The sequence below is a fragment of the Orbicella faveolata genome, unplaced genomic scaffold (assembly GCF_042242905.1).
Source record: "Orbicella faveolata isolate gen_17 unplaced genomic scaffold, um_ofav_v1 contig_13, whole genome shotgun sequence".
Lineage (NCBI taxonomy): Eukaryota > Metazoa > Cnidaria > Anthozoa > Scleractinia > Merulinidae > Orbicella > Orbicella faveolata.
The window spans coordinates 11750393-11777449 of record NW_028301540.1 but is presented as its reverse complement, the minus strand read 5'-3'; the positions used below and the strand labels follow the sequence as shown (position 1 = coordinate 11777449).

The window sequence follows — 27057 nt, the reverse complement described above, 5'->3', positions numbered from 1 at the left end:
TTAATTTTCCGTCGAAGTCACCATTTAAGGCCCATTGTGGAGTAGGCCACTTGTTGTTTTCTTGGCCTAAAAAGGAACTTCTTATCTATCCCTCCATTTCTCGCTTTGCAGGGGGTGAAGAGAAAGAATTTTGCCTTTAGGTGTTTGTTCCAGATTGGTAACCGAAAACAAAGTACCCGGTTTTCAATTGAAGTGGAAAATGTAAACAAGCTTTTCCTTGACTGAAGTGCTAAACAAAAGTTTATATAGTGAGTTCCCACGCTCTTAAAGCTCATTCGCTGCAACGTAATTAACATGTTAATTTAACAAGTGGCTCTGTGTGATCTCGTATACACAGAGCGCTTGTTAGCTACGTGTTTTGTCTACTGGATTTCAGTCATCGTAACAATTTCATGCTATCACAAGTGTATTAAAATACCTCCTAAACCTAAAAAAAAAAAAAAAAAAAAAAAAAATAGAATGGGAGCTTCATTTTAATCTAATGAAAACCAATTTTCATCTGAGGCCTTGTCATTAGAACATCCATCAAATAATATTTGTAACTTGTTTAACGAACCAGGAATCAAGAGCATTATTTCCTGTGTCTATTCCCAAAATTTAAATGCGAGGCATTTATGTTAAAGTCACGAGAATAAAAAGGGCCAAGGTATTGCATATTATTCCATGTTGGTATTGGAAATGAGTAATTTGTAAGTGAAAATTTACGACGTTCTCGAGAAAAATAATAATTCGCTTTACAGCTTCAAGTGTTAACTGGACCAAAGACACCGAACAAGAAAAAGAAAATAAGGGAGTTAGTACGATTTCATTTACGACGTCTAGTTGGCGTAAATAATGGAGGCAGCTTTAATTTCCCGCTGCTTAATTGAACACTAGACGTTAAATTGAAAAACCAAGTTTCACCACACGGCAAACAAAGGACACAGATGAGTGGGAAATTGGAAAAAAAAAAAAAAAAGATATATATATATATATGCATACAAATACATAACTGTCCCTTCAGTTCGACTTCCTTTCCGTGTCAATAAAGACGAAGGGAACATTTTATGTTGTAATCAGTTTGTAATTTATTACAAATTTTCTTACTAAGGTTAACACTGACATAGAATGCCTGTTCCAAGCAGGGTGAATAGTGCTAGAATTTACTAGGTTTCATTGAACAAGCAGATAACGTTAACGTTCAAAACATATTCAGGATAAACGAAAAAAAAAAAGCCCTTGTGTCCACCGATTTGATCAAGGATATAGGCCTACAGCTTTGTAACGATAATACTGGCTATCAACCACCACGTCATATAAAAACGTTTACCGCGGCCTGGACGAAGAACAGCTTCTGTTTGCAAAATTGGCTGTAATATACCTACAATCTGTAACTATGTTAAATTTACAGTTAGAGGTATGTCGAGCGATGATCTTCATTACATATGCCAACCTCTTCAAGCTTTTTACACCGGCATCTGCTAATTCACCTACATACAGCACAACCCGAGATCAGATCTGAAACATCTATCCCTCGGCATGAATAATAAATATCACTTTTAAGTTAATATTTACAACCATCCTCCAACTAAAATGAGCATACATACATACGTAACGTCAATTTGGCCTCGTGTGCACCAGGGCACGAAAGTTAGTGTGATGACTGAGTACTGTATTGTCGACGCTACAAATTTCTGCCTTTCTCCTTGGTTCTAATACTGGTTTCCGCAAAGCAAATTATTACTTTACTGTTCCTGAGAAAGAGTACTTTGCGCTGACGCTGGAAGTCCTTGGATGTTTTCTCCGTGATTTGTGAATGTGAACAGCGAACATAAATGTTTTTGTCATTTTGTTCCATTTTAATACTGTTTATAGTAGACAGAGACAAACTAGTGACAATGAGGAAGGCCATTCTGCATCTCAAGCATTAGCTTACGCCCTCTGGGACGGCGCCAGTTTGATTTATTAGCGTCTGGTAACCCATTTTGAAATCTGTCGCACCTTGGTACTGGTAAGGGAATTTATAACATTGAACTCCAACACTTTGCCTTTGACCTTTCCTCGGGCTATTGCCGATACTACACCAACGACGGCGTTTTCATCACCACTAGGAGTATCTACGTAAACTCCCGATCCGGAGACGCCTTTAGCACCATCACAGAAGTTGAGAATCATGTCATTCGATTTTCTGTACACCCGGCAGTACGTGTACCATAACGAGTTGTACCACTTATCACCGTGGAAGCCAGAAAACTGAATTTTTGAGCCGGGAAGGAGGCTGCTCGTCTGCACGGACATGTGCTGCCTGTTGTGCTGACGCTTGAGTTTCAAAACCGCAAAGTCGTATCTCAGCCTGTCTCTCGGCGGGGTCTGTGTCTTCCAATCTTTGGGCACATATGTTCTTTGCACGCGGATCCAGTGGAACTTTCCTGAACGTTGAAGCAAGCCTGAGAAATCAATGCGGAATCAATTTATGACGCGTAATTGACGTAGTAATTTGTTAACTACTCTGTTTTTACAAACCAAATCTTTCACTGATTTAATTAAGGACGCACAACTTTAGAACTGTTTTGCAGGTACACATCATACAATATCCAAGAATTAATTTACCAGTGTATATACAAGCAATTGTAAGAATGAAAGGTTCTTTAGAAAGCGTACTAGCGAGAATAATGTTTTAAGTGGCGCATGCAGCTGTCTGATTAATGGGTCTGAACACCGTTTTATTAATCGGATGTATCTTCAAAGGCTTTCGTTTTAGTCCAAGTTAACAAGGAACATCACTGAACAGACTTCAGATCCATTTGATATCATTTTCTTTAAATGATCGTGAGAATTTAAGCGGAAAGCGCGGAAAAAAAAGGCCTATTTATTTCAACGAAAATGATGTGTTGCAAAAGTGAATTAAATAAAGATGTACATTGCCATTAATCAGTGAAGTGAAGTGAAGTGAAAGACTTTATTTAATGAGAGTGACCCGTGACAGTAACTTAAGTTACTGATAAACTTGGGGCCCTCAGCTTAAAATAATTAGAATGCTAAAAATATATTATTTACAATAAAATGCTAAAATACGATATTATTTACAATAAAATACTTAATTAAGTTACTATTAAAAATGGTTACAAATAATAAACTGGACTTACAATTTCAAACATACTACGAATAATAAGAGTTAAAAAATTCCATTAGTTTTCTGAGAGTTAAGAATAGTATTACATAATTTAGCCTTAAACGATTTAACGGACTTCTCTGTTTTTAAAGACCGGGGTAAACTGTTCCAATCTTTAATAGTTCTGACGGCGAAAGTGCGTCCTCCCTCAGAGGCGTTTCTGTGAGAGGGGCATAATAGTGAAGATGTATTTGTAACTTGGCAACTTTTTCGTAACAGAAAGAAGTATTTGTTTTCTTCTATAACATAGCAAGACCTCGATTTTTCATCCATAGACAAATTACTACTCAAAGAAGTTAATCGGAGATCATTTTAAATAAGTTTAATAAATAACCATGAAAGCTATTGTCCTTTGAAATGTAAACTCCGAAAAATGATAATTCTCTGAGCAGTGGTTGATATTTTGACACTCGTTGCAATAGGACAGGTTTCGCATTAACAAAATTGATCTAAAAGCGAATTAAGACTGCCATTTTTCACGCACGATCGCTTGTCACGAAACATTCTGCATTGCTGAAATGCTTGAAAACTTTGAGGTTTGCGCTGATAACTGACGGAAACACTTAACAAAGACCACGATCAAAGAAACCAAAACAAACAAACAGCTGAAGAACACAAATGCGTACAGTTTACAAAGGAAGCACTTTTCATTTTGTTCGTGGAATGCACACAGAAAAGATACCCAATGCCTGGAGTTTATTTCATTTACCGTCTAATTACTACTGGCTTAACGCCCCTACGGCACGCTTGGTTTCTCACTAGTGGGCTAGTAATTTCAATAATCTTACATTATTTTGGTGTTACAGTTCTGCGTTATTAACGGCAAATCAAAACAAACGTCAAGTGAAGACCATTTTTGTTTGAGATATTTTCTTTTACATTACGATTAGTCACTGCTCGTTTTTAGGCACTTGACAAACTGTGTGGTCAGTTGTCAAACCGATATATAAAAATGACGAAACAGACACATCGTAATGTCGAGTTCAGTCTGGAAACCTCTGCAAACGATAGCCATTGTATCACCAAGGAATTCATAACCATGTGAAAAGGGATAACGCACGGATTTTTCGAGTTCAGAATATGTGACATAACGCACCGTCTCGATAATCTCGAAACGTAAATTAAAATGAACAAAACACTAAAGAGATATCATTGGCATGATATCATCGCCACACTGAGCAAGACGAAATATTCCTCTATCAAACGCCATATTTAGAGACAGAAACTTACCAACTTTCAAGTTTTTAGCACTCTTTAACAGTCTTTTTCCACTGCGCACGCAATGTGCGGCCGTCAGCACGTGCTGAGCTCCTATGAGGGTGCCAGTGCAACCGGAAGAAAGCATCACGGCGGTGGAGAACGGATACATTTGCGCCTCGAGAGACGCTCGCATGTTTACCCGGGTGTCCTTTCCAAAGATCCCCGGCGCCCTTCGCGACCTTCCAAGACTGGAGTCCACTTGAGTAAAAGAGATCCCTTGCACCGAAATGTCATCGGTAAGATTAAGCATAGAAAGGACTTTTTTGGCTAAATCACGGACTGTGTTACTATCTTCATCAATGTTTAAGTATAAAGTGCCATCTTCAGTCTCGGTGTAGCCTTCCGTGACTGCAGACGGGCGATACCACTTTGCAAGTTTTGGGTTCTGCCAGTTGCTTGCTTCACAGAAAGGGTTACACGTTGTCTCGATCAGTGTAAGAAGCAGGTAAATCAGTGACAGTTCCATTGTTGTAAACTTGGGACAATTCCTTTCTTCTTCTTTTTCTTCTCGTCCTCTAAGAGAGAAAAAGAATTCTGATGCAAAGAAAGTTCCATCTTTCGCTTAAAAAGCGAAGGCATAATAAAACTCAACAACGTGCTCTTGGGATGAGTATATTTATAGAATATTCCGAGACAGTAAAGAGTCTGCTAAACACAACCACTTAGAGGTAAAATTTAACAATCATAAAGTATACACACACTCACCAAGTTAATGTTTACTGCGCGAGGCTCACTGCTAAAATGAATTCAAATGACAAGAGCGCTGGTATTTCACTAAACTATCCACTTAGTAACAACGTAGAGTTTGACATCTCACTCACGCACCGACCCACTGTTCTAAATAAAGAGACGACAAAGTTAAAAATTTTTTACTGTGGCTAAATTACCATAACAAAACCTTTCATAATTAGGTGTAATCGTTCGTACATTGTGTTGGATATGACAATCATGTTTTACATTCCAGCCACCAAACAAGGTTCAGTTGCCAACGTTTACCCAAAATAGCTTCCCGTACAGGGCTCTTTCTCACGAGGAAAACATTCTAAGCATCGTTTTACAGAAACCTTTCCTGCTGCCATGTGGTTTCTGTTCAACAAGAAGATATCTGAAAAGCGATCGGCACGGCACGTGGGAGACATAACTGGTAACTCCAAATATCGACAAAGAATACTGTGAATTTGGTTAAATATATTTAACCTATTTAACAAGAAGAAAAGAAATGGAAATTACCAAATTTGGCGCTCACCTCGGGGTATAATGATTTCAAAGAAGGCAGACTTGTTTATTTTCCCTTTTTTGCCACGCTGAATCCTGAAAAGAACCACGATGGACAAGGGTTAGTTCTTCCAAAAAAAGTAAAACACGCGAAGAAGTAAAACAAAACCTCATCTGACTGAAGAAAAGCAGTAACAAAGCAAGAAGACTGATCAGACTCAAGAAAAATTGAACTAACGCTTGGTAAATCGACACGAGACGGTTTGCGTAGCGATTAGGGTTGCTTCTCTCGGATATACGAACAAATACAATATGCCAATGCATTGATTCGTCGCGTGTTATAAATTTTCTGTTTTCCCAAAACTGAATATCCTGCTGGTAGGGACAAATGCAGGACTCGGCAGACTGGTAGAAATCGCTTGGTTCACGTGCCCCTCTCATGAAGAAAACTTAGACCTTTGCTCTTTTTAAGACTATTACAATAGCGGTAGCACGATGTGTGTCTTCAAAAGATTATTGTGACAATGTACTGTACTACAACGTGAAAATACTTACTCAGCTCTTGACCGCACGTGTTAAGTATTCCTCTTAGTTCTTGCAAATCTCATATGATAAAACCTAGTTCAGTCTTAAGTGACTGGATGAGGTCAGGCCGCTTTATGCCAGCAGTGATAATTTATGCCGTTATCATCATGTAACTATTCATCGCTTATACTACATGTGGCTAATTCATTTTTATTAAGGGGACATTTGTACTCCTTACACTGGAATTAACGACACCACAGAATGCGAGCAACTTTCTTCGTGCTAATCTGTTTAACAATTTGGGTATTCAACAGATTTTTTATCGTTAGTTAGTTTGTTACATTCCGACTCACGACCAAAGACAAGTGTTAGTTTTATATTCTATCACATGTTCTCCGACAACGTTGCTACATTCCGTTCCAGAAGTAACAAAATTAGAAATGATAGGATGTTCAATGGTATTTGGACAACTCTTAAGTGGACAGGCAAAGATCGGTAATTAGGAACATCAGCTCAAAATAATAATCCATTAGTCTTCCATTTCATGCCGGCAACACAAAGACGATGGCCGCGGCCCCTTCAATTGCACTGAATGACGTATTTAGTCAGGTACAACATCACGTTTTCTATGTAGGGGTGTTATGCGGAAATTTCGAGACTTTTTGTCTTGGAAAATGCAACGGCATCAGAAAGGAAGGAAGTAGCATTTTAAGCCGTTATGTTCTGCTAATCCTTCTTGTTTCAAGCGTATTTGAAAGAACCTCTTATACTGCTTTCTTCCATCTGATACAACTATCAAAAAAGCGTACTGCACAACATAAGTAGCTCCACTGGAGGGCAAGGCAGTGCTTTGGTAATCCCTTTGAAGCATTGTAGGTTTATCCCAGCTTTGCGCAGTAAAGCCCTACTTATGACTGACGATTTTATTACAGCAAAGAAAAACAAGATAATAATCGTACAACGTACCTACGGTCACTCCTAAGAAAGTTCTACGGCGATTTCTTCTGTCGTAAACAGTTCTTGTCAAAACAGCAGTTATTGGCGTGTACTGCTTCCAGAGAAAAGAGGACATTTTTGTAAAAAATCTGACAAACAAAGCACTCGACATGTTTTGACGCAGATGTATATATATATAGCACCTTGGTAATTTCTAGCTCATTAGATGGTAATTAAGGTTTTTTATTTTGTTGACACTGAAAAGTGGCTAAATGTAAAGCCGAAACTTCAAAAATATAATCCTCTCGAGACAACAAAAAATCCAGTTGTAATTTATTTTCCATCCTTTTGGTGTACTTCTCGCCAGGGAGAGAAATCTGTTTCTCATGATATGAACCATGAGACTATAGTCTCTTGTGTGAAGAAAATAAAATAAGTCAATTGTTATTATTAGAAGCATATTTGAAATACTGAGCCTGACCTGTATTGCTTTACACTCCGCCTATTAATTATCGTGGCTTTATGTTAAAAGGCTCAAGCTATTAAGGTGCTGGCGGTGATTGCCTTTATTTGTTATGAAATCAAGACTTTCTATTGTCGAACTTGATGCTTGTAATAAAACATCTAAAATACCTGTAGTCGAATACATGGTGCGATTAAAAAAAAAAAAAAAATGGGTGTACCTTGTGCATCCAGTCAGTGTTGTCCCCGTTATACATGTCCGGCTGCAATACTAGTCTCAATTATCTACAAGTGTAGTGTGTTAAAAACCTAAAGCATGTTCATTTTTGTTGGCTCACTCGGCTAATGCGATTAACAAGATACTATGAATAAAAGGAATTCACGCTTTTCCACCAAATGAACGTAAAGGTCAAACCGCAAAGAACTCAATATAATTGCAGAATAATAAATGCCATACCAGGATCGATTGACAACGATTTTATCTCGTTAATTAATGGAGAGTATTTTCGTTGGAGCTATTAAACTTGGCAATTCAAAGGATTAAAAATTAGGCGATACCGCACCAATCATGTAGTTTACTTACACCTCATAAGGACGAATCGTCGGTTTGCGTTGCTTACGTTGGAATGAGGTTGTATTGGACAAGGCTCCTTCGAAAGATCAGAGCTTCGAAGACACGTGCATCTCGTTTAGTTTATATGCCCTATCGCATATCCGGTAAAACAAAATTTCATTTGATGCTGCAGAGGACGGAATAACGAGCTGAAGATGATCAAACAACCGATGATAAAACGTTTGGATGCGAGGAGAAAAGAGCATGTCGAAGAACACACAGATTCGCGTAGAATGATGATATAATTACAAAGAAATTCACTAGGTGACTGGTCATCAAGACGTGATCGAAATCAACCAATTGCAGCTCAACAATGACATATATCAAACGTACACGATCGAAACGCCGTGATCTTTATCTGGGTCCCTATACATTACATAAGAGAAAAACAACCCTCCGACTTACCAATTTTCTCTAGGGCCGAGAGAGGCGAAAGCACTTTTCTTTCCATCGTTTCCTTCATTGTCTTTTTGGTTTCCTGTGCTATAGATAATCTGCTAATAAAACTTAACTCGTTGGCAAAAGGCGCCAAAAAAATCAATTTCCATTTCCGCTTGAGAGAACTTAAGATGGGCCCAAGTATTTCCCTGACTTTATTGACCTTTTGCTGAGACAGAATTTTGGAATTTCCTTCACCAAATCGACAATGTGCGGTATTTTACCCAATGTAGAAGTAAAATTGTTCGTCTGGACGTTTACCTGACCGTGGGAACCGTGCCGTGATTTAACATCGCGAGACAAACGATTAATATATTTTATTGACGTTGCAACACCTACAATCTCAGACTCATACCGGTCGCAGTTTATTGCAGTAGCACTATTTTTAAATGTTCACGGCGAGAGCACTGAATAATTTGCTTCACTGTGATAAAGAAATAACCAATCCTCCACTAAACCAATACCCGTTGCAGGTATTATAGTAAGAACATATTTCTATTCCTATAATATGGTGTACATTTATCTTCGCCAGTTGGCACGCTAAATATTCGTGTTCAGTTAAGTCCGCCTCAAAACAATGTCTATTATTGATAGCTTGAAAAAACTTGTAGAAGATTGTATTGGCCGTTAAAAGAAATCTACCCTTCACTGTAACAAAAACAGTCAAAATTCACTAAGGAGATAACCGTGCAGTCTTGGCAACAAAATAAGACTCTTGAATCTGCCTCTTCAGGATCCTTCAGGTGAATGTTATATCACGAATAGATTCCAATGTTGACGACAATCGTTCCTTTTCGATCACGTTAAGGTTTGGGTTGTAAACACGAGCAATCCGGCAGCATTATTATAGAAAACCCGATACATCCCATTCACGCCTTCAGTATGGGAATAAAACATGGTGTGTGGGAATAAACCATGGTGTAGGGTAGACGGGGAAACAGCCATTCAGGAAACCACATATTCCACACAAAGAGAAGTGTTTGCCAGCAAAGAGAATTTTTATCCGCTATAACTACCTGTTACGGTGAACGACCAGACTTGAAATGGGCTTGAAGGCGCCTTATTCATAACATCACCGGAAGCACGTCAACTATCTTATCAGCGCGAGACTACGTTTATGTTAGTACCAGCAGATAAATACACGATTTAAAGTGGCTATAGACCTTGATTAGCATTTGATCAGTAACATCAGCACACAAACGAAAGAAGACCTATTTGATTTTTGTTTCTATTAGGACCGACATTTGATATGATACCAATTAGTTAGGTTAGAAAAATCAAAGATCCCTTGACCGGTAGAAACGCAACAAGGTAAGACAAGCAGCTCCAGCTATTATTGTTATGGACTCGGGCTATGCAGCCTATTGTCTATTCGCACATCAAAAAACACTAAATGTCTGGTTTGGTTGTAATAAACTTAAGGTAACTTTAACATTTCCTTTTACAATGTGTCAAGAATGATCGACCAACACAAGTGCAACGTCGAGGTTTCCCAGCTGAGGTGTCCAAGCTGGGAAACTGAGCAAGATGAGCAGCTCCTAGCATGTGCCAAACGAAACGGCAAGTCAACCGGGGCCAGCTATAAGTTTCACGTTGGACTATTTAAATACCCATGGCAGAGTTGAATAAACTATTGCTTCAGCGCCCATTTCCACAACCGACGATCAGTTTGCTTGCAAGTGTCGATTAATCCAGTCTCGGTACTTCTCCGTGAATGTGTACACACTATACTTGCCAGGGAGTCCGCAACCTTGCCCCCAGCTATTAATCCCGCCAACAACCCACTTTCCTTGCGAGATTTGGCACATGAGAGGACTTCCACCATCTCCGTAACAGCTATCTTCGCCGCCTTTCGCAAACCCTGCGCAAATCATTCCTTCTTTTACCAGACCGCCGTAGGAACTGAATCTATTACATTCCTGGCGAGATACAACGGGCACCACCTGTGATCTTAGTGGCGCAGAAGTATGATGCAGATTTGGTGTAAAACCCCACCCTGCAGAAGCACAAGAGCTTCCAGGCTGAACGTCTCCTTCATCGGGAAGGCAAATTATGTCAACTGTGTCGTTCACCTGCGCCGGCTTTTCGAGGTACACCAAGGCAATATCATTCTCGTTTGTAGCAGATATGTATGAAGAATGAACATATATTGCTTCAGCTCGTATGTTTTGCTCGGAATTTTCCTCTAGGGTGAGATCAAACTCTCCGGCACGTATGACCCATTGAAGAGGCTGCTTGAACCTGCAAATGCAAGTAGGGAATTTTACCCGGAACTGTGCTTTATTAGTATGAGAGATATGTACGGAGTTAAGGTCATTCCCCAGCACTGCATTGCGCATCCCTACTGCGCGTAATTTCACGCGTGATTAGCGCGCGCGCATTAAAAAATGGCGGCTTTTCTTTACGGCTGGACCTCGCCATAGAGGTAAATCGTCATTTTCTGAAAAACGAGTACGGTGACCTATCATTTTTTTTTTCTGTTGTTTTGAATTGAGTAATAAATTTCTCTATGTAAAATAAATAAGGACCAAATTCTCAGCGTAGAACAAGAAGCAATCGTCGGAAACGTGAATTTAGCAAGAAATCGTGACTATGATCATGGTGCGATTATAAGGATTTATTTGGTAAAAACTAGTTGCTGTTGCTCCTAAACGAACACAGGGACCCCTAAATTTTTATTTCAAAAGTTCATATAATATAAAAAATCAATAGGTAAAGATTGACAAACATCTCAGTGCAGGTTCTATTTCAGTGGAATGACCTTAAGTAATAAAAAGTATGATTTACGCGGAATAAATAAACTTCTTATTTCGTCAACTTGCATTTCAAGTAAACAGCGAAAACGAGAGCAACAAAGGTACGACGCAGCCATCTGAAATGGGCAGTACGGAATGGGTTGGACGGCTTTATAGCCCTGTATTACTGAGAAGCAAATTGAAATGTTAACAGCCATCGATATTATACACAGCATAGTCAAATGAACATATGCGAGTTATAGCAGTAACGTATAGGCGGGATGTCGCTGTAATGATAACATTCAGTCAGCAACACTTAAAGAGTGTGGAGATAATCGTTAGGCATTAAAATGGCCACTATGTACCCAATGGTAGAAGGGGATTAACCCTACCTCACACACACACGAAAAAACAAAAAACAAAAATCTGATTATTTGATTATCTGTGCGCTATGTTCTCCTTGGAATTTCTCCCACAATGGAAAATTAAAATTTGATGACTGCATTGAAACTATTACCATAGGTTTCACTAAGCATTATTATGCTTCCGCTTTTAGGAAGAGAAGTGACTAATATAAATGAACATTACCTTTTAAAACAGTGAGCTGCTGTGAGGACCCACCGAGGAGCAATAAGAGCCCCACCACACTGTTGAACAGACTGTCCCATAAGAAGTAGGGCTACTTGCCAGGGCCATTGTCCAGGCCATTGTTTGGGCGTACGTCCGTCCGTTTGGCTGGGTGGAGTTGAATGTTTTCGAATTCCACATCCTACAAATGGAACAGAAAATTATCAAACAACGCAATTCACTTAGATTGATCGATAAATACATGGGACAGATTTTCTGATAAAAAATGAAAAATGATGATAAAAATCTTTAAAAAAAGACACCAAATGCAGCTTTGCGACAACAAAAGCCATTTAACAGTTAAGAGCAAAAGAACTGTAAGTTGATCTGAGAATAAACAGCATAATATGAAATCAATGTCGAATTTTTTAATAGCGAACGGAGCAGTATTTCAGATCTAGGGCAGGCTCAATCGCGGGTTGTTGTTCCTCTTGGGAACATTGCAACATCGTGCAACATTGCAACCCTGGGTATATTACAGTTTAGGAATCTTCATACAAACAGGAAAACTAACATACCTTTCTCTCTTTGTACAGGGGCTTTAGGACCATCATGGTAAGTCATGCCAATCCTAGTTTTGATCTCACCAGACACCACATAACGAACCCAGAGACCATTTCCCGAAGATTGCACTGGAGCAGGCATCTTGCCTCCACAGTATTTTCCTATTACGGGAGCATGTTTAGTAAGGCCGTTCCTGACTTCAATGTAGTCTTTGCTACAGAAAGGATCGCTTTTTGAGAAGTCAAAAGCTGTGAACTTGAGTGTTACCGTGCCGTCCTCTTTGGATGAAGTGACATGCCATTGGCAATCCTTTTTGCTGGGTGGATTTGATTCACCAGTCATGCGATGACCAATTGTAGTGCATTCAGTTACGGTTTTTGAAGATTCTGTAAGGTTTTAAAGAACATAAGCAAACAACGTTTAGACAATATATTTCTAAGCCGCAAAATTAATGCAGCTGCATATGGGGGGAAATTCAATCAAGAGAGGACGGCTTAATGGTATCGCTTTATTGAAATATTGCTGTACACTTAGATGCAAAGAGAAGGAAGGATACTCAGCATGGTGATCAACTGAATTGATCGAGACTTTTAAAAAATATTCAACGACATTTGAGCGCATAAATTGCTAGGTATTCAACACGTGATTTGCACCCTCGGTGGTGACACGATCTTTGTACTCAAGGAGGTACAATTGTTTATAGCACCTTTAACTGAAGATCATCAAGCATTTCAGAATAGGACGACGCCAGATTTTTGAGAATAAGAAGTAACCTATACCTCCCATACAGCCATACAGTTCCGTCCGCATGGAAACAAAGTTATGGTTGACCAGGGGCCAGAAACGGATTTTGCTTGACTTTAAGACATTCTGCAAAGTGTGTGACACCACTGTCGTCTTGTCTTTATTTCCATGAAATACCTGCAAAATAAGGTTAAGATTAGACAAGGTTTGTTTCCTCGTTTTAGTGTACTTTGGAAACCTACATTGCACACTAAAACGCAGGAACTAGTGACAAGTTCTTCTAGTCCCACAAAGCATCGACAGGGAAAACAAAAACGGAGCTGAAAGAGTTTCTGTATCTTTACTAGGCATAAAACAGAATTTTGAGTCTATCATTCGAATACAATTTGCCTCTCACGTTTTTCCCATCCCTGTTCTTATGTTATAAAAGATTTGGTTCTTGTTGTAGCTATGCTCTAATTGAGGTAAGGGTCACTTGAGAGTCCAGTTGCAGATTGCATCTGAATCTAGAGTTACCTTCGCTTGCTCTTAGCTCGTGCATTGCTCTTACGCTTCTCATGCAGTAAGTAAATGCTTCTAAGATCGCGCTTTGATGTTCCAGATGTTTAAGAAAAGTAAATCACCTTGTTCTTCCAGTGGACAGCTGAACTGCTTACACGATGAGGATGGGAGTAATTGCGCCAAGTACCCTCTTCATTTTCCCAAGACAATCGGTACTTCTCTACCCATTGACCAATTCCCGCAGGCCCTCCGTATCCTTGCGTAGCTACTCTCGTTACAATAATAGGGTCGTTCAGATTCACTTGAAACCACGGAGAAGCGTCTTCTACACTGGCTGTCCAACCTTGAGGCCAGCGATCTAAATTGAGCCGGCCCCTGTGAGCACCGAACTTTTCTGGATTATCGCCCCAAGCAGAAGATGCTGTCAGTTGTTCATCTTTAATGTTTCGGTTTCCTAGTCCAAGTGGTTCTTGACAATCATCTGAATAAAGAGGTTTTTTAACATTAACTTCAGCTATCACCTCATGGACGTGACCCTAGCAATAAGGTTTAGCAAATTTAACCTTGGAGTTTTGAGAAGGGAAATCACCAGAAAAAAATGTTTCTCTTTCTTTCTTACGGTCTGTTTGGCACCTCGTGACGAGGTAGCGAAAGAAAACAGAACTTGAATTTTAGTTGAAGACTACAAGCAACTCTCGAAGTTATACGAACCTCAGAAGTGAAATGAATAAGAAACTAAATTAATCGTGTAAAAATGATGTAATGTGATCAGCAGAATACATTTACAATAGAAAATCAAATAATGACACTGCTCTTTTCACACATTCACACACTTCACACATTCCTTCGCTTCCATGTACAGAGTCGCCAAGGCTCTTACATAAACAGAGCTTACCAAGTTTACATCCGTATAACTCCATTCGAAGGCCAACGCTGCCCTTCCACATTCTGGGCCGGACAGTTACTTCTTTAGTTATAAAGGGCTCCTTTAGCACATGACGGACAACGGTATCGTGATCACTGTTACCATCTAAAACCTAATAAATTCAAATAATCTCAGAGAGAAGTTTTTTTTTATGTAACTAAATTGGTTTGAATTAATTTCTTTCAGTCTTCAGGACGTTCTACTGTTCCCTTAAAGTAAAACTATTTTCTTGAAAAATTAGACAGGGTTAAAAGTGGAAGGAAAATGCAAAAAAACCTTCAGACATACGCCTACCTTGACTTTGCCATCCTCACGATAAAAGACTTCACCAGCCTTAGTGTCCAGCCAGACTAAGTAATAGCTTTCAACCCATTCACGGAAGACTGGATTACCATAACCTTGCGTGGCGATGCCAGTAATCACATAGTCCGACTGCAACGACACTTTAAGCCATGGTTGTTTATCAGTTAGGTCAGCACTCCAGCCTTGTGGCCATTTTTGGTTGTGAAGTCTGGCTTGCTGAGGACCAAATGTGTTCACACCCATCCACACAGAAGAGGCCGTCAGCTGGCCATCTTTGACTCCACCATTCTCAATACCAAGGGCCTCCACGCATTTTTCTTTGATAAAAGAAATAAAATTAAATAAATCTGGCACAAAATAATTATTTATCACAAGAAGCAGAAAAGGAATAAATGGCGGAATGCTTCTAGAAAACGCAGAAAATGAGTATCATACGTAGAACCGTCTATTATTTCTCCACTTCATGGGGAAAAGTGGCAAACGAAAAACAAAAGCAACCAAAGGAAATAGTAAACACTTACACGCAGGGCAAAAATAGAGAAGTGCCAGCACGGTGCATCACTCGATCTGCGTTTTTGGTAACTAGCAGTGCTTCTTTAAGTATAGAAGGCACATGTGTAAAAATTGCCAATTGCCTTTTTTGCAGTCAAATAACTTTAGATAATGTTGCATCGCCTAATAATAAACAATTAGATGAGCTCGAGATTTCTATCGCGTGACAGTTGCCGAGGGTGTAGCCCGAGTCAACTATGACGCATAGAAATCGAGAGCGAATAATCTAATCTTTTAAGTATAATTCTACTAGTACTTCAAAAGTTTATCTAAATCCTCCTCACAGACACCTTGAAAACGCCAAGAAGCTGCCGTTATTTTGTTAACAAGCGCACACTGCTACGCTACTCACTATCTATCACAGCATAGACAGTGAGTAGCGTAGCCAATCAGAGAACGGCATTCGTGATAGAACGTTAGTAGATTTATAGTAATACGAGATAGATCATTCAACGGTATATACCATTACATATAGAGCGGTTTTCATTTGAGTGTAGTAAACCAAAACAAAGGTTATCACTCTGACTAATCACCAAGGACACAGAAAATCTAGTGAATTAATTAACTTCAAGCAAATACACGTAGCTAACGCGAAGCGCAGGAAAACGTGTGCCACCAACTCACAATTGGTTTTTGTTTTACTTCTGATTGGCTGAGAAAGGAGCGCGTGTAAGCCCATTGTGTAAGGTAGTAATGCAAAACAAGTGTTTGAAAACTGCCCTATGAGGCGAGCCTCCAAAAACCATGAAGGCTACATCTTTGACCAGATAACGCCAATCAGTAACCAGATTGCCTGATAGCTGGATCTGAACCATATATATGATCGTCTCGTGAACAGCTGAGTGTATATTAACCGCAACACGAAAATATCTATGGGTGATCGACCAAGTGTGAGGTCAAGACGACTGGATATTGGCCAAGTTCTTTTTTTGCGAGTTTTTTTTGCGAGGTCCATAAACTTGTAAAAAAAGAACGAGGCCAATATCCAGCCATCTTGACCGAACAAGCTTGGTCAATAAAGGATTTATTACATGGCTTTCGGGGAAATTTTTCTTGCGGGACACGGCGGATAGTCCCGAGCGGGCAAGATAGCTCCATCTTGCCTGTTCGGGTAGCCAATCACAGCGCAGGATTTGATTCATCTTGCCCGCTCACGGAGCTAGCCATATAATAAGATAGATTAAGATACCTTGGCATCTACAGATTATATCTACGGTAAAGAACTTGTTTCCATGTATGGGTCTAAGAAAAAATTAATCTCTCTCTTTAAAGATAACATGTGGTCAATTGAACGATGACATTGTGAGTGCTCCTATAACCTTATTGGCAGCCAAGACAACCTCCTGTACTTGATAAATTTCTTTACCTCTACGCTCAGCCCTTGTTCACAAGACAGTTTCCTCATATGGCAAGGAGAAAAAAAGATTTTTATAACTCTTACGATAAAAGTGCAACTTACTTGGTGGATAAGGAAGAGATTCCGTTTTCTTCACATCGCCCACTTCTGGACTGTTAGGTTTTTCCACCTGCGTTGTCTGCTTCATTGTAGTCCAGGTAGCTTCAAAACCTTTCCTTCCCGTCCCAACCGAATAATAGCGCATCCACATCTTGTTCGTAGAACCGAGTACCACCATCGGTGCAGATTCGCAGTACCGTCCCAGCAGAGGAGAGTCGTCCGATTCCCCATCCCTCAATTCCACATACTCAGAAGCGCAGTTTACAGCGACGGCTAAATCAAACTCGTTGAAACCGATCGCAATTTTGTCTCCATCGTACACTGACAAAATCCACACGCAGTCAGCTGGTACGGACGAAGAAATGGAGTAAGAGGGTGAGAAGATATCACCACTTGGACGCATGCGTTTTCCTCCGCAATCTAAAAGTTTAAGTATAGTCATTAGCTGGAGGATAATTTGTCGGTAACTACGCTTCGTCATTTTAATTTTTGGATGGATTCTCTCGTATCTTCATTAAAACACTAAATACGATCATTAGGTGGAATTGTTACTCTAGGGCAGGGCAAGGAAGAGCAGAAAATTAAAGATACTTCTTCGCTCAATGTATACTCTGCAAGTTAGAAACAAAGAAACCGTATTTCGGTTTGATCTGTACCCCTTCAATGGACGCAAAATGCACGCACAGTACACGTTTAGACGAAGAAGTTAAGAGTGTAAGAAGTTAACTGTCCTAGAAGTTAACTGATATAGAGACGTTTTAAAAAAGGATGAATAAATACTCAACTAGATTAGCCAGTTATTTTTCTCTTAGTGTCTCTTACCTTGCAAATGCTATATTTACAAACTTAGCAATAAAGTTCACGTTGTCTTTGTTGCACTCACCAGTTCCGTTAATTTCGTTCGATGGAACTTTTGTCGGTGTTATAGGAGAAGGTGTAATGTTAATGATGGCCGGCTGAGCATACCAGTAAGCTTGAAATCCTTTCTTGGTCTTTGTCTCATCCGACTTAAACAGAACAGTCATTACATTGGTCCTAGAGTCCACAACGTTCTTACTTGAGTTTCCACAAAATTTCCCTAGAGCGGTTGGCGAGGAAGGTGAACCGTCCATTACTAGCACGAAATCATATTGACAGCTTCTGCTCGCTTCCAATTGAAAGTCCATGAACTCCAGGCGTATTCTGTACTGTGGTGGTAGTTGGATAACCCACTGACATAGCACGTCTACGGGATAGTTCTCCGGATAGAGAGAGCTCTGCATAACACCAGACATCGTGGTAAATGTGCCGCCGCAAGCTGTAAAAAATAGAGCACAAAATAACAAATCGAATAAGAAAGAAGCCGAGTACTGCTCAGCATTGGCTGCAAATTATTTAACAAAACAAGCAGGACACTACAAATGCGTAGAGGTAAGAGCATATGTCTAGCCAAACTGATGTGTGGTCAGAACACTTCACTCTTGTTATTTGTATAGCGGCAACTTTAAAAATACGTAAATTTTCAAAAAGAAGCTGATCAAAAAACCCCCCAAAAACAAGGTATAGGAATTTTTTAAAGTCATGATCAGAGGATGGACTATGAACTGGAAACAGTGTCTCCATACATTCATAAAAAAAGGGATAAATAAAGCTGTTGTTGTTGTTGTCAAAACTGCTACGTAAACATTTAAGTTCGTCGGACTCCACAGAATTTTTTAATATCATGATCAGAGGATGAACTATGAATTGGAAACAGTGTCTCCATACATTCATAAACACATCGTTGAGGAAAACATTGAAGCTCAACCACTTTATGCGTTCTTTGCATTGCCGACATTGCCGTGCACTCTTGACCGCCGGAAGAAGCGTTATTATTTATGTCGTCAGTTTTTATTCGAAACAAATAGAAGATGGTTTTCCGATACCTTTTCAGAAAATAATGTGCTTTTGAGATCTCGAAAAGCGACCCAATGTACTGACCTAGACTCATTCACTCACTAAGAGCTTTCAGTCTAGACCTCAAATGTGTAATTTTCCATTTCATTGGCTTAGCCATCATGGTATTATATGAGCCAATATAACATTATAACAAGAAGCTAGAGTTGCTTTCGGCTGTCGCCTCGAGCAACTCTTACGCTTCTTTCGTGCTCTCCAAACTTCCCGTGAGCATCCATAACTCGATATACGCACGCTAAGCACGAACCAATTTTAATTATACCATGCTCTACAAATATGGTAAACGTACGCGTACTTTTTTGGGACGTTTTTATTTTAGTTTTCAATGTTTTGGGGGCGTTTTTATAAAACGATTATTCCACTCGCGCTTGTTGGATATGAGATGGTTACAGCCAGCGAGGCGCGTAGTACCATCTCATGTCCAACGCGTCTCGTGGAATAATTATTAGATACATGTACAGAGTGGTTCTGATTTGAGTGTCGAAAAGTAATTGGTTTTGCGCTTACTACTCTACGCGATTGGCTTAAAATACTCCCGCCAATTTTTCATCGAATCAGAAGTAAAACCAAAACCAATCGTAACTCGTTTGCACTCGTTTTCCCGCGCTTTGCGTCAGCTACTTGTAATTACTTCGGGTTTTGATTGGCTCACTGTAATGTTTATGGCCTCTTTGATTGGCTTGAGTGATTAATTTGGCTTTGGCTTTACGACACTCAATTGAAAACCGCTCTATCATGCAAACAGATGGTATTGGCTTAGGCTTTCTTATAGGCTCTCTGACGGCGAGTGAAACGTAAAACATTGCTTCCTTCATATATGTACAACTTACTTGACAATCATAGCGCGTGAAGAATCCAATCTATGCCACAATTAGCCGATGTAGCAGCCTTAAGTTCCAGTAGAACTTATAAGAGCACGGTACATACTCGAATAGACAAATACCATACCTTTGTTTCCATCGGGCGAGGGAGGAGGCCCAGGTGGCGGGGATTGCCGTTCAAAGGTCTGCCATTTAAGTGTAAATCCGCGCTTGGGAGTAAGTCCATCAGAGTAAAACTTTATGTATATGGCGTTTTGCGAAGATTTGACGGGAGCAGGAACCACGTTACCACAGAATTTCCCAAGCAAAGGCATTTGTGGTCCATCGCCGTCATGCACTTCCAAGTAGTCATAACGGCAGTTAGAGTGCCTCTCCAGTTCAAATGCTCGGAACGTTAATTCAATTGCTTTGCCCTCTTTTGCCAAAATGACCCAGGTACATTGCTTGTTTAATGGATACGGGTTTGGGTAGCCTGGGCTAGTAATTTCCCCATTTTCTTCATTTAAGACACCTCCACACTCTGACGATAAAAAGAAGTAAAAGAGCTAGAAGTTAGAGTTAGAAAACTACCGGCAGTTCACGACACGATTGCATGCATGAGACACTTTCCCGGTGCCTTTTTGTCTAATTTATCTTTAAAGGGACACAGTCAGCTTTAGGACCGCGCTGACCGGGATACCAGTTTTCCCACTTTGAAAACAGTTCACCTCAACCTGAAATCAAAGATACGCGTCTAGTACATCTAGAAATCCGCTTCAATCTTCGTAGCGTTTTGCTTGATTTTCAATCGTTTACTGAAAAACCTGTTTTTGAGTGTGCTTTTGCTCATCCTATGATATTATTTTATCCTATTTGGTTAAAAGCAGTATGGATCGCGTCTCCGTGATATGCAAATAGCTATGAAATAGTATCTAATGCGGATGTGCGCCAGCTGACTCTGTCCCTTTAATGTCGATAAGAACGACTTGTGATGACAGAGTGCTTCACTCTAGGAGATACATTTTGTTCTTGGCAACAGGCTCCGGATTTCCGAAAACGACAGTCTCTTTGATATGATAAGCAGTGGGTAGAGTCACTTCAGTCAAGAGACAATGCGCTAGTATTGAAGAGAACAACATACGAACAGCGTTGCTTACCTTTCGCCAGTGTTGGTGTGGTGGAAACTCGGATAGTTGGGGTTGTGGGAGTTTTGTGCGAAATCCTTCTCCACGTAGCTCGAAAACCTTTTTCACTGACTGTTCCATCAGACACGAGCCTAATGAAGAGTGAGTTTCCGGTTGAGTTGATGGGTGAAATGATTGTACTCGCACAAAATTTGCCAATGAGTGGTGAATAGCGAGTGCCGCCTTGTCGGATTTCTACAAAGTCAAACCGACAAGTACCAGTATTTTCTAAATGGAAATCGTGAAATTTCAGTTCAATAGTGTCCTCAGGAGTTGTAACTATAGTCCAAATACACTCGCTGTCGACGGGGTAAGATTTGGGATAATTCGGTGACGTAAAATTCTCACCGTCACCAGTCATGTGGCCACCACACCCTGAAAGAGGTTACAAAAAAATAACAATACTTAAAACAAATACATCAAAAAATCAGAAACACTTAGGGAAAGAAAATCAAGTCCAACATATGAACTTACGTAACACTTATGAACACTTATGCACATATTACTTGTGAAGGATTTAAATTTGGTCGTCTACATCGGCTGTGCTAGCTAGCAAAACTGATAGTGACGCGTTTCAGGTCATGCCATCATCGCCATCATCATCATCATCATCATCATCATCATCATCATCATCATCATCATCGTCGTCGTCATCATCATCATCATCATTCTATTTAGTAATGCAGGATTACGTCTTTAAATAATGATTTTCAAGGAAGTTTTTTACTCATGGTACCATTGCTTAAGTTTTGCGATTTGTTTTCAAGTTCGCTAGTTCAGGTTTCGAGTAAAATTACTTTTATGGAGTATATAAATAGCTGCACTTATTTTTATTTGCATTTTTTCTCGTGCCCTGACAAATCACTAGATTCTGCTATGTTGATTTGCACAGCTACAGTCGAGGCAGTTTTCGAGCGGGATTCTACAATACAACAGCATACTACAAACCTTCTGGCACAACAGGCGGAGGTAACGTCTTTGTAGTTGCCGCTGTGGTGGAGGCAGACTTTTCTGTTTTCCAGCTTGCCTTAAACCCCATCTTTGTAGTAGAAGAATCTGATCGGAAACCAATCCACAGAAAATTACCCGTGGAAGTAATAGTGGCTGGCCTGCTAGTGCCGCAAAACTTTCCAACCATCGGGCTTCTAGCCGACGAACCGTCCCGTATAAGGACATAATCATACTGGCAAACAGAATTGTCTTCAAGAGCAAACGTTTCAAAGGTAAGTACAACTTTATCGCCCGATTGCGTTTCTATCACCCACGCGCAGACTTTATCCACAGGGTAGTTGTTTGGGTAGTTTGGTGTCTCTATTGTGCCGCTCCTCTCTTTAAGAAGTCCACCACAATCATCTGAAAGAGAACATGCGGATATGGACCGTTTAGTTTCGAACTTAGCACATTAAAAAAAGTAATTAATAAATAACAATAATAATAATAATAATAATAATAATAATAATGATGATGATAATATGATGATGATAATAAAATGAAATGAAATGAAATAAAATAAAATAATACAAAAATAACGTATCGTGTCGAGGAAACGACTGACAAGCCCGCTACAGGTATTTCTGTTTTAATTATGGCGCCGTGATAACCTTTAGAGTGTCGTGCTCGAGTGTTTATACTAACTTTACTGCTTAAAGAATAAAAATAACTACACAACTCCACAAAGCATTGTGGCGGACTTTGCTAACAAGGCATTTTGTGCTGTTTTCAAGACCAATGTAAGACCATAGTTCTGTCCTCGTTCTTGATGAGACTAACACTTTTTGCCTGTTGCTGTAACCAGAGATTTTTTTTTATCTCATTTCACAGTCCTTTGACGAGCAAGTTTAACTTGAGTGGTGAGAAACAAAACGAAATTACTTTATTGATTTTGACTGATTTGACCGTTCTTTAATATGCCTCCTTTGCCGTTTTCTCCAACATAGAATGCCGAAAATGTAAAAACAATTTGCTTGCAAAACTGCTCAGAGTTTACAAAGGAGGGCACACGAAATAATGACAAAAGAGAAGGAAAATTAACTAATCCTATTACAAAAGCCCAGCAGCTGGGGGCTAAAAAGAACAAAGAAAAAGCAATTAAAACAAAGTCATCAAGATTCAAATAATTGATTGCATTCTGCCATTCTCGCAATATCTTTCAACAATATAGGATTGTTTCTGAAAAACGGAGGATTTATCTGTATCAACAGTGCTGAACGAAGGTTATGTTAAAAGCATTTACGAGAGTTTCTCTTGGGGTGAGGCGGGAAGCTGAGCAACTCTGAACACAAAAGTGAATCAAGCAGTGTTCTAAAATTGTTTTCACTATATGGAAGGATAACAAAGAAAGGTCGAAGTGCTGAAAAGTTTTCAAATTCTTCGTGACAGGTTTATTGGCTAGCGCAGTCATGTGAAATAAAATCTTGTCCCTTTCCCACGCTTACTGTAGATTACGAATACATTTGAACGAGAACATTATGGGTGCGATTTAGTTTGTTGGCACGTCAAGTAAACCCAAATAACACAAAATTAGACGGCGAATCAACCTAAGCAAGTCTCCTTACAAAAAGGCTTGTACTATAGATAGTCTTTGAGATAACTTACGCCCTGTTTACTCAAGTTTTAAAGTAGAGGGCTAAGCCTACAAACGCAGTCGCCGCCTCCTGTCCCAACCGAAGGAGAAATTGACCGAAAAATATTTATAGCGAATGTTTCGAAGACATTGCATTTCTTGGATAACCCCTTCGAGAGGTCAACATTTAAATCCACCGTGTGCGAAATTTCTTTTCCTTTTAAGGCAATTTGTTTTTTTGCCGATTCTGAAACGTTTACTCTTGAAAATTAAAACTCCTGTTCCAAATTGTTAAGTACTGTTCGAATGAATTGCGCAAACATGCTAATTGATTCTCCGATGGTCTTTTACCGCCCCATTTAAGGGCTCAACGCTATAACAATTTTTTTGAAATAAACAAGCTTTTAGCGGTGATCAATTATATTGACAAAAAGAACATGCATGATTATGCTGAAAATCACGAAGGGCAAGAAAGTGAAGCGGGCAACGCAGGAAAAAAAGTAGTTATAATAAGAGAAACAGCAACAGCAGTATTCGCAAAGTCGCCCGGAGAATACCATTGATAATTTAGGAAGGCGGTTTGCCTCGCAGTTATTTCTCTTATTTCGGACCAATATAAATGATTTCCATACCCTATTTCAAAGTTTAACACTCGATTCCGTTTGGTGTAATGTACCTGAAGCAGTATCTCTTCGGGCTTTGTAAATCAGTGACATTTTGGTTGCTTCTCAGTCCCTTTTTCATCAGTTTCAAGAATATTAAATGTTCCTCCATAGAAGTGAAATAAATATGCTGCATGTGCATTCACGGTCTCAAAGTTCCCTGTATTTATAATGTGGCCAATTTTAGTCATACTCTAATGATTTGAGACCAAGTTGGCAAAATTTATAATCCCACTTTAGATAACTCACAGCTGTATCAGAGCAGGGGATACCGATAGATCATGTATAGACGCGTAACCTTCTTCCAGGCTTTGTTGTAACATTCTACAAGGACTACTCGTCTCGGAAGAAGCGGGAGAATAACTGGCTTAGTATTCCTAGCTACAAATGATTTGCTCCGACCTCAACAGCAATCGCAAGACCGCAACACGCCTAGTATCGATGAGAACTAACACCAAACAGACGTCAATCAGCCGACATTATCACGCTAATGAATCACGCCTCCGCCGCCGCTGTCAGCCTAGTCTATTTACAGCTGCTAGCACATTCTACACACCTTCCCTTGCATTTGCGTTCCCACTTCATCACCATGGATGTTTAGTATTGACTTTTACTAGCATGACGATTTAACTAAATGGATGCTAATTAAGTGCTGAAAACTTACTACTCGACTTGTGCAACTTACCTACAAGTTGTGCTTGAACACCTGATAAGAGATAAACGAGACAATATTGATATTAGTGTCGACTTCAGGAAATTGTATGTGCAAGATATTTAATATTCACAAAGAAAGCGTGCTGCCCAATTAAGCCGAGCTTTTTGTTGATATTTGAGTTAGACTCACGATTAACACAAAACGAAGCAAGCACGAACTTTTCCACTCGCGACAAAGACATCGGCTGTAAATTTGACAAATCAATTACTTTATAATACTTGATATTCGATTGTTGACTGACAATACGCGCTCGAGCGCAAGAAATAAGCAGAAGTTTCCTCGCAAATACGAAGGGGGGTACTTCTAACACGAAATGAAGGCTTTTAACTTAGAGACGAAGACCATTTATAGGTTTTCCGGGATTCGTACAAAGAGTTTTATTTTGGTTAACTTTTGATTAAACAATTTCAGTTTACGCCACTGGTATCTGGGCATGCGATCGATCGGTACAACTTGGGATTACTTTTCATTTGCACTACACAGAAGAAACAACCGACGATAAGAATGCTCGTAGAAATGTTCGTGCATCTCGCGGTATCGCATAAGTTACAACCAAAGTCTCAGCCAAATTTTAAAATGCTAAAAATAAAATGTAAACATACGATCATCTCAAAGAGGAAGAGGAAAGGCTTACCTTGCCAATTCACCACCAATAGAAAATTGACAAGCAGGAATACAAAAGAAAATGTTCGCTTCATGGTCCCAGATGCCAGTGGAATCCAAGAAACTCTGAAGGAATGCTTGGAGTGAATCCGTCTGTGTTGAGTGCTCAGGTGTTACAGGATTTATGCAGATGCGCAGTGAAGCAGGGATTTCATGAGAGGCTTTGAGGTCACTCTGGTATTCTCACATATATTAATCAGCCGGAACGTTTGAATGACCTTCTAGCACGAATACGCCGTCCGTCCAATCACAGCAGCGCGTGCATAAAAGCAATTCTCTTAAAAGTAACAGACACCCGTGTTTGAGTCTTAGCAATTTACATAAGAACAAATACTGTCCATGCGAGCGGAACTGCCCCGTATTTGCAGTCGGGAATATTTACCGACGGCTTCTAAACACCATTCTGTAATCGAACTGAATTGTTTTCCGACATCTCTTCTTTTGCTCAAAACGATTCTTCTTCGGATAGTACTCTTGGTAGGGATAGCTGTAGGTGCAAAACTGAAACGTACGGCATCGAGTATGAACACGAAATTGGATTTTACTTTGTGAGGAAAAGTGTTTACATTCTTCCTTTTAAAGAAAAAAATACGAGATTTAAGAAACGAAAACAACAAAGGCGCGACAGGAAGCTCTTTGTTTTTTTAGCAGAATTAGAAAAGACTTACCGCAAAAATCAAACGGATCGTCTCGAGGCTTACAATTGGATGATTAACGTTTTAAATTACTTTTCTTCGGAGAGTTCTGACAACGAAAAGTAATGCCATACACGAAAAGAAAGGAGCAAAAAGTAACGTATGAACACAATCTTCTAACAAATTACAATTAGTTAGAGTTTCTTTAAAAAAGCTCGCATCTATAAATTGTGCGGTTGGTGGTCAGTTTTTTACAAGCAACTAGAAGCGTTTGCATTTAGCAAGTTGAAAAAAGCTTTTGCCGTTCCTCCCAATATGACGAAACTTTGTTGTTATACTTATTTGACCTGCCTATATCGTATTTCTATAAAAACGTTTTCTTTCTATTCTAAGTCTCAGCAATAAGTTTCAGCCGAGTAGGAAAGCTCGAATGACAAAGCTTAAGCGTACTGAACTGACGATGAGTCTACATGCTTAAAATCACATAAAAATAGGGAGACGTTGAAACAATGATTTAGAGGTAGATTCAAGAGTTTACACGGGATCGAGTCGCCTTATTTGAAATGGACTCAAGGATCAAGAAAAACACTTGCACTACATGATCCAGATTCCACACATAGCTAAGTTAATCAGTTATACTGAAACAAGAAATGGAATGTACCACACCTTCCGTAACGACGTACCTGAATTTCGACTCTTCAAAACGGGTGGCCGCCAAAATTCTCACGAACTCTTTGAGCGATAAACGTCAACAATAATGGGTGGAGTAAGGATAGATATTGAGAACGAGGACTGTCTTCCGGTGATAAGTGGTGATTGTCTTCTGTGGTTTGCGTATCGCGTAAGAAGGGCCAACCCCAAAATCTCAAGGGTTTTTAGCAAACCGTGATCCAAAAAATTCTAAGCTTAACTGAACTTAAGATGAGTCGTCTGAAAACCATCAGTGTTAACAG

General features: G+C 39.6%; 2 protein-coding genes across 9 annotated transcripts; both read right to left on the bottom strand.

Moving 5' to 3' along the window:
- Positions 1–1042: 1042 nt before the first annotated feature.
- On the bottom strand, positions 1043–8561 carry LOC110062699 (serine protease 23-like). Of its 8 annotated transcripts, XM_089285807.1 has the most exons (6): positions 7771–8126; positions 7118–7199; positions 5658–5722; positions 5117–5248; positions 4382–4926; positions 1043–2426 (listed from the first exon to the last, which is right to left on the bottom strand). In XM_089285807.1, the coding sequence occupies exons 5-6, from the start codon at positions 4875–4877 to the stop codon at positions 1945–1947; spliced, it is 978 nt and encodes a 325-aa protein (XP_089141933.1). In that variant the 5' UTR covers positions 4878–4926; positions 5117–5248; positions 5658–5722; positions 7118–7199; positions 7771–8126; the 3' UTR covers positions 1043–1944. The 8 variants fall into 8 exon arrangements, with proteins under 8 accessions (XP_089141933.1, XP_089141934.1, XP_089141938.1 ...); XM_089285808.1 differs by lacking the exons at positions 7118–7199; positions 7771–8126 and adding an exon at positions 8133–8561; XM_089285812.1 differs by lacking the exons at positions 7118–7199; positions 7771–8126 and adding an exon at positions 8133–8561 and having other exon boundaries at positions 5117–5243.
- Positions 8562–8902: 341 nt separating this feature from the next.
- Positions 8903–26027, bottom strand: LOC110062698 (cubilin-like). Its single transcript, XM_020769645.2, has 14 exons — positions 25441–26027; positions 24777–24797; positions 21815–22219; positions 20840–21241; positions 19831–20223; positions 17831–18244; positions 16951–17367; positions 14931–15256; positions 14607–14748; positions 13834–14192; positions 13246–13387; positions 12481–12852; positions 11924–12104; positions 8903–10841 (listed from the first exon to the last, which is right to left on the bottom strand). Exons 1-14 carry the CDS (start codon positions 25502–25504, stop codon positions 10265–10267), a joined length of 4215 nt encoding a protein of 1404 aa, XP_020625304.2. The 5' UTR covers positions 25505–26027; the 3' UTR covers positions 8903–10264.
- Positions 26028–27057: the final 1030 nt, after the last annotated feature.

What these genes read in the sequence shown, in the direction of transcription:
- LOC110062699 (XM_089285808.1), bottom strand. Translation starts at nt 4,877, where the DNA reads ATGGAACTGTCACTGATTTACCTGCTTCTTACACTGATCGAGACAACG. An exon ending in TGCTAAAAACTTGAAAGTTG is followed by an intron (nt 2,427 to 4,381) that starts GTAAGTTTCTGT and finishes TTGATTTCTCAG; the next exon opens with GCTTGCTTCAACGTTCAGGA.
- LOC110062698 (XM_020769645.2), bottom strand. Translation starts at nt 25,504, where the DNA reads ATGAAGCGAACATTTTCTTTTGTATTCCTGCTTGTCAATTTTCTATTG. An exon ending in CTCGCCCGATGGAAACAAAG is followed by an intron (nt 18,245 to 19,830) that starts GTATGGTATTTG and finishes TATTTTTTACAG; the next exon opens with CTTGCGGCGGCACATTTACC. An exon ending in ACTGTATGGCTGTATGGGAG is followed by an intron (nt 12,853 to 13,245) that starts GTATAGGTTACT and finishes AAAACCTTACAG; the next exon opens with AATCTTCAAAAACCGTAACT.